General features: G+C 40.0%; 1 protein-coding gene across 1 annotated transcript; it reads left to right on the top strand.

The window, feature by feature from the left end:
* The first annotated feature begins 12,242 nt into the window (after nucleotides 1-12,242).
* Nucleotides 12,243-15,664, top strand: six2a (SIX homeobox 2a). Its single transcript, XM_034682127.1, has 2 exons — nucleotides 12,243-13,238; nucleotides 14,823-15,664. Exons 1-2 carry the CDS (start codon nucleotides 12,679-12,681, stop codon nucleotides 15,133-15,135), a joined length of 873 nt encoding a protein of 290 aa, XP_034538018.1. The 5' UTR covers nucleotides 12,243-12,678; the 3' UTR covers nucleotides 15,136-15,664.
* Nucleotides 15,665-16,469: the final 805 nt, after the last annotated feature.

Raw genomic sequence — 16,469 nt, 5'->3', positions numbered from 1 at the left:
TTCACAACTGAAGATACAACACACACACTCAACCACACACCAATATGCATGGGCAAACACACACATACATATTCTCAAAAGCAAATGCAAAGCTCTGCAGCTGCTGTCCACCCACACTCAACCACACACACTGCACCACATTCACTGCATTCTGCCATTCCTCTGTTACAGACAGGCAGGAAGCAAATGTGTCATTTATTAGGCTCTGTTTCCAGTCTGTGCTGATGATGAATATCAGCGATCTCCCCCATGCTGCTCCTGAATATTCGCAGACAAAAGGCCTCTTATGAAATTATCCCGTCATTAGAGCGACGGCTCTGATTAGATACTGAGACTGGATTAACCATCTGCTCGGCTCTTGCGCAGAGGAATGATACGATCATACAATTGCCATGTATCCCCACATAAGAACACACTTGAGGGTTTATTTTCAAAATTTGATATGTTGTATTCACTTAGAGTGGAGAGAAAAAAATGTGTGTGTGTGGTGGAAGTTTTTGACTCATGTTCAGTGGATCCCTGTGATAGTAAAAAAATTGTTCTTGAGTACACATACTGAAATTTAACCAGCCAAAAGGAATTTATCTATGATAATCAAAGATAAAGTCTTTATCCTGCTTCATCAGTAAAACAGCTAACGCACTGATTCAAGTGTCTGATGATTCAAAGTCATCATTAAGTTTCCAGTACAAAAGTCTTTTCATTTAATTATTTGTTTAATCTTTTTGTAACCATCAATTTCAAGCATTTCTCCCATAATAGATATGCAAACAGTAACATTGTGTACCATGAGTAACTAATAACTTCTGCAATAAACTGTATCGGCGTCTGTAGTTAAACTCATCGTCCTATGAGGCAGAACTCCAAACCAGACAAAGATTAGTTCTAATTTTTAAACTGAGACCAGATGCACCAATTTTAATTACAATAGTCTGATAAAAGCAAATACAAACTTTTGTCCCCAACTTCTTTAAAATCTGTTGATTTAGAGATAGATACACTCTAATAAAGAGATACACAATGAAGTCTGATAACAAAGGATAGGCTATTGAAATATCTCACCATTTTGAGCCTCCATATGTGAAACATTTGAGATTTTATTTTTTTATTAATATTGGGGGGGCATTTTTGACATTTTACGTAGGACCACTAAAGAGAGACCAAAAATATCGGTATTATGAGTGGGAGAAGATAAACAGCAAAGGATGGAGGCCCGAGTTAAACCTGCAACTACTGCAACAAGGACTAAAGCTTCTGTACATGAAGAATGTGCTTCAACCGCCAAACCAGCAACCTAACAATTTAGATTTTCAATGTGTCTTACAATGAAAGCTGCTTCATATACACTCACAAGATAGAGAAGTGAGGAAATATTTGACTTGGCAAATGCAGAATATTAACACATTCAGACAGTAACATTGTCAAACAATGAAACTACTTATAGCTTCAGCAAACAGCAAAAAAAATGTATTTTTTTTCTTCCATGTGCAAATTTAAATCAGACCGAGTCCTGCTAATAGACTTTGCACTGATTGAATTGCTGTAACCTCTTACATCGTGTGTAAACATTATAATTAAGTCCCTCCAGGAAAGGAGGATGTTCTATTATGACAATGAAACAGTTTTAACCAGTCTTCGTCAAATCACTGCAGTTTTTCTGAAAATTTCACCGTTCAGCGACATTATTGTTCCGATTCAAACTTGTTTTTCAAGGTCCTTAATAAAATCTCATCATTTTGAGATTGAAATAAAATGTTTACAAAAACATGTCCTGATAAAATAAATATTAAGCTTGCACATCAGTTCGCTATTTTGAACCTCTATACCCCAGTAATCATTTTCGATCATAATGTTTCTTACAAGGAAATCCCTCCACTTGTTTCCACATGTCAAACAGTCGAAAAGAATGGAGATGCTTGTGGGCAGTGTGCTTGAGTCAGGAGTTGCCACTGTGGAATGGACACATGCAGCAATTTATCACTTGTCTCTCAGCACATGTGTGGGTGGCCCGGCAGCGGGTATTATTGCAATTTGGGAGCAATTGACAGTAATCCTCTCTTTCTGCTTGTGTGGAAGCTCATCATCCCCCTGCATGCCAAGAGGCACGTCTTCACTAGAGATGACCCCAAGAGCTGGTACAGAAAACTCTGGCTCTGTCGTAGCTCAGACTGTATATCATCAGCTCAACTTCCACTGTTTTTGGTGGTCCGGAGAGGCCTCTCAGAGTGAACGCTAACATTCTCTATCAGGGAAACTCAGCAAAAATGTTTCCCTACAGACACAGGGATGGGACCTTTTTGCAGATCTTAATCTCTAGCCATCAAAATAGTTGTGCATATAGCTTTCATAGACGCAAAAGGTGAAAATTAACAGTGGTTGGCGATGGAATGGTCCTTGTTTCTTAGCAATTTAATTAAACAACCAAGAGCTGGTGATCTTGTTGATGCAGTGGTGATCCACAAAACATCCAGACTTCAGCTGCTACTCCACAGCCTGAATTAAATGTACTATCAATGCCCCCTCCGATCCTGTGTTGTAGATCATTTATCAGTGAGTAACGCAGCCAATCACATGCCTATCACTTGCTCCTGACTGACTGAAAACTGAAAGCCGGGCCACTTTCCGATTCCCAAACTTAAGGGCTTCTTTTTCTGAATAAACCTGTGCACAACAGGGGACAGGGTCTGAAAACACTTTAGCAACATATTGCAGAATGTGGACAACTAAAATACACATAGTACTACACTGACCAGCCATAACATTAACATCACCTGTGCAAACTTACACAATCCAATATAACAGATGTATTATTATTTCTGCTTTTATGTTGCTTGAACATTTTCAGTTTTTGTTGAAACATAAGAAAGTTGGTAATGCTAGCTTTGGTTGAGTGAGTTGACATTCCACTGTAATATTCATACAATAGCACAGTGTATACAATGACTAAGTGATATCAGCAACCAGAGTAAAAAAACCAACAATCTGTGCAGTTAAATGAGACTTGTTTCAATTATTGAATGTTCTAATACTATCATCTTGCATGTCTTCTAAATAACTATTTGATCTCATCTTAAAGAGAAAAGTTTCTAAGTAACATGTTGAATCACTGGCATAGAAAACAACCCCATGTGGAGAAACTAAACCTTTGTAAGGTGTAACGATGCGTGCGTCTATCCCTAGTCTCAGCCTCGTCTATTCTCTCACATAGCTGTGGTTTCCATATGTTCAGATTGACTGTAATTGTTAGCTTCCTGGACAAAGCTTTCAGAGGTTTGCAGGCATTTAATATACCCTGCAGGCAAAATTAAAAAGCAATCATGAAATTCAATTCTTCCATATTAAAACAAATGAGTGATACGCCAGGACACATTTCTATTTACAAAGCAAACACTTGCCTTCATCTTCACAATATGTCATTTATTGCCACATAGTGAACAGAGTACAGCAAAACGTTTGATGGATGGTTTGGTTTAATGAGTGAGAAGTCATTTAGATGATGAAAGGAGACACAGTGTTAATGGGATTTCTAGCAGACCGCAGTTGAAATGGGTTTTGCAGGGCTTGATAACTATTACATTAGGCATGTGAAAAAGCTGTGAAGAGATAAAAGTGTGACCTGTAATGTAAAGACAGAAATGCCAACAAATGTTCAGAGGGATACCCTTCTCTCTTTGTGGTGGTCTGTGCTGTGATGACAGCATAAATCAGTTCCTGTTTAAAGTGACTTGTGGTCTTTGGGACTAGTTGTGAGCTGCTAGAGAGACTCTGTCTCTATGTGGGCTTATTTTTCCTTCTTTTATGATTGGCCATTTTTGAGGGGTGGCTCTAGCGTTGGCAATACTGGTCTTTTGGTCAGTTAACTATTTTGGTCCTGTCTGAAATATCACAAAAACTTTTGTTTGGATTGTAATAAAAGTTTGTCGTCAATCATAGTGCTCAGAAAATACAAGTGGAATTAGATGATTGGGACTTTTTCTTATCAACATTCTATGTGTGACAAGTTTTACAGAACAAACTTTCCAAATTAGGTGAATTGATGAAAAAATATTTGTACGTTGACACTTTCTGTAGGATAAATCTCAATGACTTTTGTGATCCTCTTAATGTTGACTCCTTACAAATTTAATCGGTAACCTGCATAAAACATGGACATAGTCTCAGTGACGTCACCCATTCGTTTCTCAAGAGATATTTTGAGGTCCATCAATGGTGGTCGCCATATTGGAAATACTGACTCAGTCTAACTATTGAACCTTACAAACAGCATGCCTATCTGTCAGTGAACTCATGGCCCCATTTATGCACATTTGTGCACAACTGTTGCCCTTATTTTATCCATAACAGATTGGTTATTTAAAAAAACTAATTAAACTCCATATTATGTGTACAAATAAAGAAAAGAGACATACAGACCAGCATCCATTTTGAACTAGGCTTTAAACACGTTAAATTCTGCCGCAAAAGTGGACATTTGAACCTGGGACCTAATAGGGATTCCTTTGCTTTTGCGAGACATGTAAACAGCTGCAGTAATTTACATTCACATTGGTTCTACTTTTCAACACCAGAGGTTGCTTCTTGGTTTCACCCAAAAAATTTAAATCTGTGGTTTGAAGAGTTAAGTCTTAACAACCATTTAAAGTTGATGATCTTCTAAGGATAAGTTATGCTACATTGATGAATATCTCACTTTTACTCTTAAATGTATCGTCATTATCAGGTCAAATTTTGGTTTTCAATATTCTATTTGATGACTTGTTACTCGCAAAATTGATTACATTCTCATCGACCTCAACTGTTTATTATGATTTCAATGTTAGCATGGTAGTACGTTAAATACAGATTCTCAACAATGTAATATCAATCCTGCTTGATGGCGTATATTTATATTTTCATTGAGAGAAAGCTACTTGTCTGTCACTTCAAGCTATCATTGGAACTAATTAAAGCTAATGCCAATTGAAATATTTTTTTAGGATGTTAAACAATTGTTTTCATGTCATGAGCACCTAATGCTGTTAAAGTAAAAGGATAGAGATGTATATTGATATAAGTACAGAGGTATTGCTGTCTTCAGCCTCCCTAAACACTGGAGATAATTATAGCAAGTCAAACTATACAACCCAATGTACCAGGGCACATAAAACAGAGCACCAATCACTCATCCAAAACAGTTCCCTCATGCCAAAAAAGTATGTAGTATAATGTATAATAAGACATTTCTCTCTGATACAGTATCACTGCCATCACTGACTCTATCATGGAACTATTTACTGGCCATATGGCCACTGACATGGGGTCAGGCCTGTGTTTCAAGTGAAACCACCAAGTGTTGTTAAAAGCCTACGTACAGGACTGGGTACAAATTCAAGCATTAGCACATTGCTAATTAGTGTGGGTCACTTTTAATAAATTCTTTCCTGACATACGAGTTCCAGCTCTGTAAAAAAGAAGAATGTTGCATAAGGGAGAGACTTTAAGCGATGCTGCAGACTTTGGCTCTAAGTAGAAATCCTGAATGTAAAGGAATACTTTACTGTGAGATCTATATGGTTCACACAGGATGCTTAGGTCTCCTGGTTGGACTTAAAGAGAAAACTGAGTCTGAGGCTTTACACATTTTCTTGAGAAGGAATAAAAATCTGGCCCTCTGAGCCGTGTTTTCTGAGAGTGATTAATTTAACCAGCGGAGTACTGTAAAAGCTGCAGAGAGCTCTCTTTTCGTAATTCGACATGTTTTTATTTTTTGTCTCAATGCTGCCTTCATTATTTAAGTTTCCAAAATAAGTTATGATCCAAACATTGGCCTTAATCACAGTACAATAACATTTGTAGTATTGTAGCAGAGTCCTCTTTTTATTTGTTTTGGTGTTGGAGCAAACTTTGCCCTCATGTTTCTGGCATAAACCGGCATTTATTTGCTCCTATGTTACAAGGCCAGAAGAAAGGGGTAATTATGATCCTATTATATGTCCCAGCCTTGTGTCTGCTTTGATACAGAACAGGCTGAGGTTTATCTGATCCTACATATTGGTCCCATGGAGCTTTCCTAGTTACTTGTTGTATCAAAATACTCCAAAGCAGGAACAGGCTAGGCTCTAGCGATGCAGCATTAAAAACTAAATCAACTAAACAAGCTGTATTACTTTTAAATGTCCACAGACTCCACAGATTTCAGCAGATTCTTCCTGTTCAGGAGAAATATATCAAAGGCTGCATATTTCCCCCCGTGCATCATTTGCTAGATTGCAGGTGATAATACATAATTTGACACGTGTGTTTGCAGTCATTCAAAAAAAAAGCCCCAGGCTCTGACATAAATCAGTGTATGTGTGAAGCTAATATACCTGCAGTTTTGAGGAGATGCAGATTCCACTGTAAAGGTTAGCAACCGTGAAATATCTGAGGGTGCTGGAACCCTTCTCCTTTCAAAATTGCAGACCTATGCATGCCATACGCTCTTAGCGGCGTGAGGGGGAAACGCCTTGGCAGAGCATAAAGGGCTCAGTGTGCGGCTGAAATGACCATGCGACTCCTGAAAATAAACAGGAATCAAATGGAGTGATTGATCGAATAAATTAACCTCAGCAGCAGGCAGCATGCTCTCTCTCTCTCTCCTCTCTCTCTCTCTCTCTCTCTCTCCCTCTCTCTCTCTCTCTCTCTCTCTCTCTCTCTCTCTCTCTCTCTCTCTCTCTCTCTCTCTCTCTCTCTCTTTCTCCCTCTCTCTTTCTTTCACACACTAAAACACACTCTCACACACCACTGATCATCGGCTCCAATGACCAGTCTTGTAGAAAAGCAGACACTTGTTGCTGTTTGAGCTTGTGCTGAGGCCAGCTGTAATTTAGGTGTGAGTTTGTGGTGTGTAAAGTTTTTTTTCTGAGTGCAAACACTGTGCTTGATTGCAAGGCTTTTAATTTGCAATCCCCACTGCTCTCAAATATTTAGATTCAGATATGTGGAAAATAAATGCAACAAAATTGATTTTAGCATGCTTTTTATTTGCTGGAAACAACATATCTGCCTCTTGCAGATTGACATCAGTTAATATTTCAGTACAGTAAGTCATATTTTGATTTTCTTAACAGATGTTTAGATTTAATGATTGAGTCGTTTTAGGACCAATATGTGACTAATACTTAGTCTAAGCTTTCATTCACTGCAGAATTTGTCTTGCTGATTCTTCCTGCAGAAATCAACCCAGACGTTAAATATATTGATTTCAGTGGAGAGTTTTTTATTATATAGTCTAAGTTGTATTCCAAGCTTTCCAACCTGAATAATAGTTAAAGTATTTGTTCACACTGGATACTTTTATTTAACTTTAAGGGATAGATAAACAACATTCAAATCGAGCCAAAATCTTGAACTTTGATAGTTTTTTAACCTGATTTATTTTTTGGACATAAGGTTTAGACGGAGACTGTAAGTGCTACATTTGCAAGGTGACTGTCCCACATTAGTTCAGTGGCTAAGGCTATGGGAAGTAAAGCCGAGTCAAGGAAAAAAAAGCCTTTCTGTCTGATTTTGTTCATTCTGGTATGATCTCTATAGACAGAGAAGGGATGTTTGTCACGCAGTTTTAACTGCATGTGAAATTGCTGTTTACTGCAAGGCTGTAGATTTTTTTTTTTTTTTTTCTCTCTCTCTTTTTTTTCATCTTTTCTTTTTTTCTCTTGTCTGCATATATATTTCTGGTTTGTGTCATGTTTGTCACAAACTGTCAAATATTAATGCAATTTATTCTTGCAGCAAAAGAAAAGAAAGAAAACATTTTTCTTCTGTGCTTGTGACTGTGTGCATGCGACCATCACCATCCCTCTTACAACTCTGGCCTATCTTTTATTGACAGCTAATATAATGTTCTGTAAAAGAGGGCGTACACACCTAGAAGGCTGTAGATTTTAGAGTTAGCTTGAAATACAAACCTTAAAATCTGATGAACCTGTCGACCGGTCAGAGCCTTCCAGAAATTAGGACAAGGCCTCCACCTCCACACAAACACAGACCCCTTTGCCCCTCCTCACTGCTTGCCTGTGTGGTTTATTGAAATATCCTCCTCGCTCCGTCAGACAGCCCCGGCCTCTGGGGTAACAAGATAGATGTAAACAACCAATTATTGGATAGGCCCTCATTCACATCCCTCTAACCAGTATAGACACACAGGTTCTGGCTTTAATAATTCCTTTGCATGTCTTTCTGAAAGAATGTTACTCATCAACCCCTTGTTGCGCCTGTCTCAGGTCACTGTGTGTGTAGAAGTCTTCCAAAATAAAAGCCACATCCCCTCATATGTATATACCCCCCAACCTGAACACACAGGCATTGCAACACACACCAAAACACACATCTTGCAATAATCAGCTCAATTAGTGCAGGTTGTGGTGGGGAGCAGTGGGAGGTTGTGAAAATAGGGGGGGGTGGCTATTAGGGGAAACGTGATCTTCATTCATCAGCGGCTGTAATAATGATTGTTTCCCTCTGATCAAACTGATCTGTGGAAACAAGTGGTTTACAAACACTGTCAAGAGCCCGACACATGGACCTAGATCTGACCTGTCTTTGCCTGTGCACGCACACACACAAACACTCACACATAACACACAACAGTAACAGCCCAATCTAAAGGAGATGCTTTGCATTCTCATTTCAGTAGTTGAATATTCTCTGATACAACTCTCTTAATGTGGCAGCATTAAAACCATCTTCATGAAACTGTCTTATCAAATAGTTGAACATGTGTTATCCTGGTGAGCTTATCTCAAGCAGCAAACACAGATAAGTAGGTGTTGATTGAGACATGTCAACAGGATGAGAGGGACACTTTCCTCAGAGAGTTTTTCTCAAACATTTTCCTGCCAAAGAACCCCATTTAACACTTTTTTCTTCTCGCTGTTATGACTCTATCTTAGCTGGTTTTACGCTCTGCAGTGATTACTAGTAAAAGTGGAAACCTTTTATGAACCAATGTGGGATTGTAAATATATGTTGGCCAAACTGTGCGTCATCTCTTCAGAATAAGAACTTGCAAACTCCCTCATGGCCCCCATGTGGAACTCAAATGGGGGGGTCACACCCTATTTTTGTTGTATCTGCGCCCATCATCCCTTAAAATAATTCAAATGACTAAGTACAGAGTCAGTTAAGGATGAACTCAGACTGCAACAGATAAGACTATGCTAAACAACTTTGCACAAGAAAATGAGCAAGAAAAATAAGAATACTGTGCTCTTAAAATCTGAAGGGTCTTTACTAAGCATCGAAATGAGACGCTGAATAACCTCAGTGTGAAATAGTGAGTCCACTGTGGGAGTAATTGTAGCACCTCTTTCACCTCTGGGAGAGCCTCCTGTGTATGTGTGTTTTGGGCTCGCTTACGAGGCATTTAGGTGTGTGTGTGTGTGTGTGTGTGTGTGTGTGTGTGTGTGTGTGTGTGTGTGTGTGTGTGTGTGTGTGTGTGTGTGTGTGTGTGTGTGTGTGTGTGTGTGTGTGTGTTAGATTGGCCTGATAAGTTTCTGAATCTGAAATCGGCGTAACATGTCATGTCTGTCAAACTGTCTTGGCGCTCTTACATTCACTCATCGGCCTCGCGCTCCATGCGCCCAAGTTAACAAATCAAACACACAAATTAATTGATTTTATTTTACTTTTGCAACGTTGTATTATGAATATTTATGACATGTATGACAGTGTATTTATTTAGAATAAGTAAAAATATATTTTCGTTGTGTTTAATTTATATTTTTTCTTTTCATGTAATCAGATTTTTCTCCAGCTATATGAGGGTAAAGCGCTTCCTTGTTTTCCTCACTATCCATGTCAGACGGGGCCCGCTCCCCTGACGATCACCATCAGTCAGCTTAATGCCCTAATACTCTGTGAACTGCGCTTCAGGCCAAACCCCAGTCAATTTATTAAACACAGAGAGAACACAACACGGAAACAGGGATCAGGATCATCTTACGGGACTCCTCAACTCAGCTGATAAACTAACATCGTAATTACAGAGAAAAAGGTCCCCAAACAGCCTCGACTTAGAGGAAATAACTCACAGCAACAGACCTAACAGCGGAAAAGACTAAATACAATAGTCTTCAATGGGGGGAAAAAAAGTGAGGTCAGCAAACTTTGACACGAGCCGATTACTAAACTTTAACTTCATACCCTGGGATCTCTTGACTCGGACTTCAATATTTATAGACAACTTCCTCATAAATAAACCTCTATTAAATACAGATCATATTACGAACTATTTTTAGATTAAGTCATCGTTTTTAAACCTTGTTATTTTGCATACTTTCTTTTAATGAAACAACCATCAGAAGTGTAATTTCTCTCTGAGCTTTTCTTGCGGTGTACAGGTAATGTGACGTTGTGAGATGAGGAAAGAATGGTGTGTGTGAGAGAGAGAGAGAGAGAGAGAGAGAGAGAGAGAGAGAGAGAGAGAGAGAGAGAGAGAGAGAGAGAGAGAGAGAGTGTGTGTGTGTGTGTGTGTGTGTGTGTGTGTGTGTGTGTGTGTGTGTGTGTGTGTGTGTGTGTGTGTGTGTGTGTGTGTGTGTGTGTGTGTGTGTGTGTGTGTGTGTGTGTGATTGGAGGCAGCAGTGTGCAGTGATGTGATCCTGGGTGTCTCTAATGAAGAGGTCCCATGGTGAGGCGATAGAAATCTAGCAACCGGTCAATCTTTGGGCCAGCACTCAATAACATACGTGCGTGCCCGTCCGCGTGACATATGTCACCATAAACCTTACAACACCATAACAAACTGCATGTTTGAAGCTCAACGTGCTGCCACTTTTCACTGAGCTTCCCAGCTGGCGTAAGGAGAAAATGAAGTTTATCATCGGGCTAATCATGTCACCCTCCTCATATTTCTGCCTTTTTTTTTCGTGCATCAGTTTGCCCTCAAATAATTATTAATGGCATTCCATCAAATCTCATCTTCTAATCCACTCTGTGACGGTTATGATCTCTGATTTTCTTCCTCCGCTGCGTCATTATACCGTGTCTGTCAGAAGATTTAAATACAAACAAAGTTTAGTCTCACCGGTGCGTTTCTTTGTATTTCCACTTTCTTCTCCTCTGTGCTACAGCAGCCTCTTCTACTTCTCATTCTCCTCCTCTGATCTCCGTGCAGAAAAAAACGGCAGCTCTCACAAGCACCTCAGACCGGCTGCACACCTTAACAATGTTTGTCATTCAGTGCGCTCGTGCCGTCATCGCCTCACTTAATTTAGATACCGAGATCCATCATTATTCTATCACGTGCATCAAACGATAACCCTCATCACTGCAATATTGTATTATATTATAAGGCAACTTATGAATTTCACACAAAAATTTATAACTAAAGAACATCAAGAGAATCCATAGTTAGGCTAGAATAGATTAAGTTATTAAATAATCTATTTAGCAGAATTAAATCGGTTCATGTGCGCACTGTACGCTCCCGTGGGACTACAATATAAAAAAACAGTCTTTAAACATGCACATTTAAATGTCCCTGATAAAATACATCTCACCCCACATTTTTACATTTATTTTCAGGACCTTTTAGGCTTGATTTTTCTTATTTTTTCTAACAGATCAGAACAGATTGTGTGTGCATTTTACGCGCGTATTTTATGATACAGCAGAGTGAAACAATGTTCCGTTTCCAATCACTTGTAAATCAACTTTGCATGATTAGGTTATCTTAAAATGCACAAGGAAAATTTACGTGTCTTATCTTTCATTTGTTTGACATTTGAGGACCTAAATCTCTGCCCCCTCTGACGGAATAAAACTAAATATTTTGGATTGTATTTTTCTAAAGTTTAAAGAGCCATAATCAGGTCAGGTATTTCTGCATACTTTTCATCAAGCTCTACACTTCTGGTTGTTATTTATATAAAATGATAAAGAGATGAACTTTAAAGCTCCTGGAGATCTTGACTGATTAGTCAACCCGCTCGAGGCATGAAGACAGACTTGAGCAGGCAGTGTGCGCTCTGGCGCCATCCCTCCCCCTGCTGCGGGACCTGTGCGCCTTCTCCCTCCCCACACACCCACAGCTCTGCGCTCTTTGGCTGCCCGAGGTGTCCGTCAAAGTAAGGGGAGAAAAAAAACTGTTTTAGAAGAAAAATCTGAGCAATATTACTGTTGGTAGGCGGGCTGCGCGTGAAGGGAACAATTGGGTTGACTTTGCCAGGGAGCCACCTCAAAGACTATCGAGTTACTTTGAGTGACAGCGTAACCATGGCAAATAATTTGACTAAGGCTATTGTCTTATCCTCACCATCCCCGGGTCAGATAACCGACCAATCAGAGTTCATATAATCGCTTGTCTTGCCAGCTTAGAATAATATTATTAAAACGGCGAGCCCGGTCTCTGGTAGTAGGTTATGTTGAAACGGCAAAGAAAAGGTGGAGGAGGACGGTGAGGGAGCAGCAACTTTCTCTCTTTTCTCAACAACTTTAGGAGGATTTGTCGCCTGGGGTTTTGCATGGCTGAGCGGACTTGAGTTTACTCCTCAACACACAGTTGGATATAACCTTTAACCCTGGGCTGTTTAAAGTTTAAGCCTTTTTGGGACCTTTTTGTCGCCCGTGGACTTAATGCGTTTTGATTTAACGTGAGATTGAGCGGCGAGACGTGGAAGTGAGGGCACAATATAATCAGTATTGATTTGCGTTGTCGCCATGTCCATGCTTCCGACGTTTGGTTTTACGCAGGAGCAAGTGGCGTGTGTCTGCGAAGTCCTCCAACAAGGGGGGAACATCGAGCGGCTGGGACGCTTCCTCTGGTCCCTGCCGGCGTGCGAGCACCTCCACAAGAATGAGAGCGTTCTCAAAGCGAAAGCCGTCGTTGCCTTTCATCGGGGTAACTTCCGAGAGCTCTACAAGATCCTAGAGAGCCACCAGTTCTCTCCGCACAACCACCCGAAGCTGCAGCAGCTGTGGCTCAAAGCGCACTACATCGAGGCGGAGAAGCTGAGAGGCCGTCCGCTCGGCGCAGTGGGGAAGTACCGCGTCAGGAGAAAGTTCCCCCTGCCCCGCTCTATCTGGGACGGAGAGGAGACGAGCTATTGCTTCAAGGAGAAGAGCAGGAGCGTCCTGCGGGAGTGGTACACCCACAATCCTTACCCGTCCCCGCGGGAGAAACGAGAGCTGGCTGAGGCCACGGGACTCACCACCACGCAGGTCAGCAACTGGTTCAAAAACCGACGGCAGCGAGACCGGGCAGCGGAAGCGAAGGAGAGGTAAGACAACAGTTATATAGACCGTCAAATATATGAAATATACAGCTGATTTTGTGGAATTCTCTGTGTGTGACTTCCAACGGGAAAAAAAAACAGAACTTAAAATGTAAACAGGCACAAACACTCGGAGTTACTCCCGTGATGTGCTGACCTACATCTGGAAATTTATTGGAATGACTTAATATTAACATTTTTCCATTTCTTCAAAAATCGTCCCAGCTCTCTCCACATCTGTGTTAGTTTATTGACTATTTTATAAGGGGCAGGAACCTTTTCAAACTTTTAGGTTTAGCTTAAACTCCCGTAAAGAAGTGTTTGTGTGTCTGAGGTCATACAGCAGGCCGTGCGTAAAAGTTGAAAAGAAGAAAATTAAAGGCTTGTTGTCAGATAAATTACAAGGGCATAAAAGTTGAATCTACCCTACTTTTATGTTTTAATAACACTTATTAAAACATTAGAATTTGACATTACAGGATCAGAGACAAAACAACTACGTTTCCCCTCCAGATATGAGAGAGAACAGATAAATATACGAAAACATCTGAGAACACGTTCAAAAGTATTTTGGAGGTGTAATTGGTGTGGCAGGCCGTGTAGCCTGCGTATCAGTCGGGCTGACATTTCATTAGGAGTAGTTTGTACATTTCAAAGTTTGGAAATGACACAGGCGGGCGTGCAGAGAGGTTTTTGGAGACATGTTTCAGTCAGGTGCTCCCTGGTTTGGTGTCTTCTTTCAGCCTCTGGCCACTAATTCGGGCTGAAAGCTGCACGTAAATCATGTCTTCCCACTGAGAGGAGCCCTGCTCACCACTGCACACGTATGAACGAGGCCATGCGCAACAAGTACACGTTCAGCAATAATTAGACCTGTCAATTATCTCGGCCGATTGATGGCTTTCTTGACAGACGATTTTACCCACATCTTGCCATGATTACAGTCAGGCGACATTAACACAGCTACTTAACGCAGATTTAGAAATCAAATAGATTTATTATCTTCAGTCACTGTTCACCACTGCGCCTATTTAACTCCCTGCTCTGCTGTGGTAAATGACTGATAGGCTCTAATTATTTCAATTACCCCCCTTACTGGTTGTTGTATCCTGACGCACATGCGTATGATTGATGCGTTAATAAATCATCAGGCTAAATATTTTATAATTTGCATTAATGAAGGTTGTTATGGCTACTGTAAACATGGTGAGGCTTAATTAATTTCCCAGTGGGCTACACACAGTAGCATAGTACACACACAGTGTGTGTGTGTGTGTGTGTGTGTGTGTGTGTGTGTGTGTGTGTGTGTTTGCCTACGAATACTTCTAAAAAATCTTGTTTTTTTAAGTTTTACTACGTCTTTTTATTATTATCATTATTATTATTATTATTATTATTATTATTATTACGTGTAATGGTATTTTTATGTGATTCTTGCATATTTATTCTCATGTGTTTTAATCAGTTAACTTAAAGCCTATAGTGAGCCAAACTTTGCCAGACGTGTTTTATTTTTTCTTTCTGATGTTTTCAAAGATTTTGCTGTAGGCTACTCTCAGTGTACTCACCTGTCTTCTTTTCTTTCTGCAGAGAAAACAATGAGAACTCCAACAGCAACAGCCACAACCCATTATCTTCCTCCATGAATGGAAATAAATCTCTTTTGGGGAGTTCTGACGACGATAAGAGCCCATCGGGAACGCCGGATCACACGTCACACAGCCCGGCTCTGCTACTCGGCTCTAACGCCGGTTTACAGTCCCTCCACGGCCTCGCGCCCCCGCCTGGACCCAGCGCCATACCGGTACCAGGCGGTGTGGACTCGGTGCACCACCACCATTCTTTGCACCATGACACCATACTGAACCCTATGTCATCTAATCTAGTGGACCTTGGCTCTTAAAAGAACCGGCACAGAAGAGAGACAGAAAGTATCTTTTGATGGATGATACATTTTCGAGGTCGTGTGAGGCAAGCTTCAAGCATTTACGGTAAAAAGGTGCAACGCAGTCGGACTTGAACACTGCGAAAAACGGCCATCATAACAAATCATTTAGCCTCATATTCAACCTCTAAAGTCGTTTTTTACAAATGGGGGAAGTCTAAAACCCCACTTATCTCCAAATGAAACTTGTTCCTGGAAACAAATCTCAAGGAAGAGCACTTCAGGCATTTCCCTAACATATGCCTACTCCTTACAGGAACCTTTCTCTCAAATATTGGCATATTTTTTCTTCAATTCTCGTAATGGAAATAAAATCAAACAGGTTATAAAGAAGGATCATTTTGCAGTGGTGGTGCAGACACAATGTGAGGCTTATGTAGGTCGTTTTAATACCTAAAAAAGAGGAAAATGTATTTTACAGGAATGTAACGTAACATGTTATATTGTTGAAAACAATAACAATAAAATGTCTTAGTTCTTATTACTATTACCGTTGTTATTTTAGGGGTTTTGATAATATCAGCAGACTCCTTAGACACCGTGTTTGAGGCACTACATCGCCTTTTTGTTTACAGAGGGGTTTTCCAAGAGAGCCATAAGAAGTTTTATTTTTCCTTTTTAAGGAAGTTTTTTGGGGGGTGGGGTGGGGGGTCTTATTCTCAAGTGTCTTATAAGAGCCGTGTTCAGAGGAAATATCTTAATCTCTTGATATTATTTGCATTTTCAGTTGGAAAGAGACTGCATGTAAACTTTGCGTTAAATGCTGAAAGACGAAACGATTCAACTATAGTTTCATATAATCTTTGCAATAAAAGACAGAAGAAATCATGGAGTAAAACCGAGATTTTTGTATTCTGTATTATTCTTGGCTTTTCATTTCTTTTCCTGTTTTTAAAAAAGCAGTTTCTCTACATAGTTGGCTCGGTCGGTCCTCTCGTGCTCTTTTGAACTTTTCTTGCCTGGTGACACTGAAAACATATTTTACCAAAACAAATATAAACCTAACTTTTTGCATTCACTGGAAAATCTGTGATAATATTTATATTTCATCCATACACTGTGCTTCAATGTGAAGGTATCATTCTCTCGCTATAAAAGTGACCGACATGTGCTATGGTTCTACTCATTAAACGAAAGGAAATGTATTATCAGATAACATCGGAGGCCTTAGCCTTTGACACTCACAGGCCTGCTATAAGAAAGGGGATATTGTCCTTAATGTGAGGACCGTTTTGTCCTGGTGCATGTGTTAATATCGCGGGATTATCTACCATATGACCATACATGCTGCA

This window comes from Notolabrus celidotus, chromosome 4 (assembly GCF_009762535.1).
Source record: "Notolabrus celidotus isolate fNotCel1 chromosome 4, fNotCel1.pri, whole genome shotgun sequence".
NCBI lineage: Eukaryota > Metazoa > Chordata > Actinopteri > Labriformes > Labridae > Notolabrus > Notolabrus celidotus.
The sequence above is the reverse complement of the archived record's forward strand: the minus strand, read 5'-3'. Positions and strand labels throughout refer to the sequence as shown.

Coding starts and splice junctions, on each gene's coding strand:
- six2a (XM_034682127.1), top strand. CDS start 12,679: ATGTCCATGCTTCCGACGTTTGGTTTTACGCAGGAGCAAGTGGCGTGT. Junction 13,239..14,822: donor GCAGCGGAAGCGAAGGAGAG/GTAAGACAACAG, acceptor TTCTTTCTGCAG/AGAAAACAATGAGAACTCCA.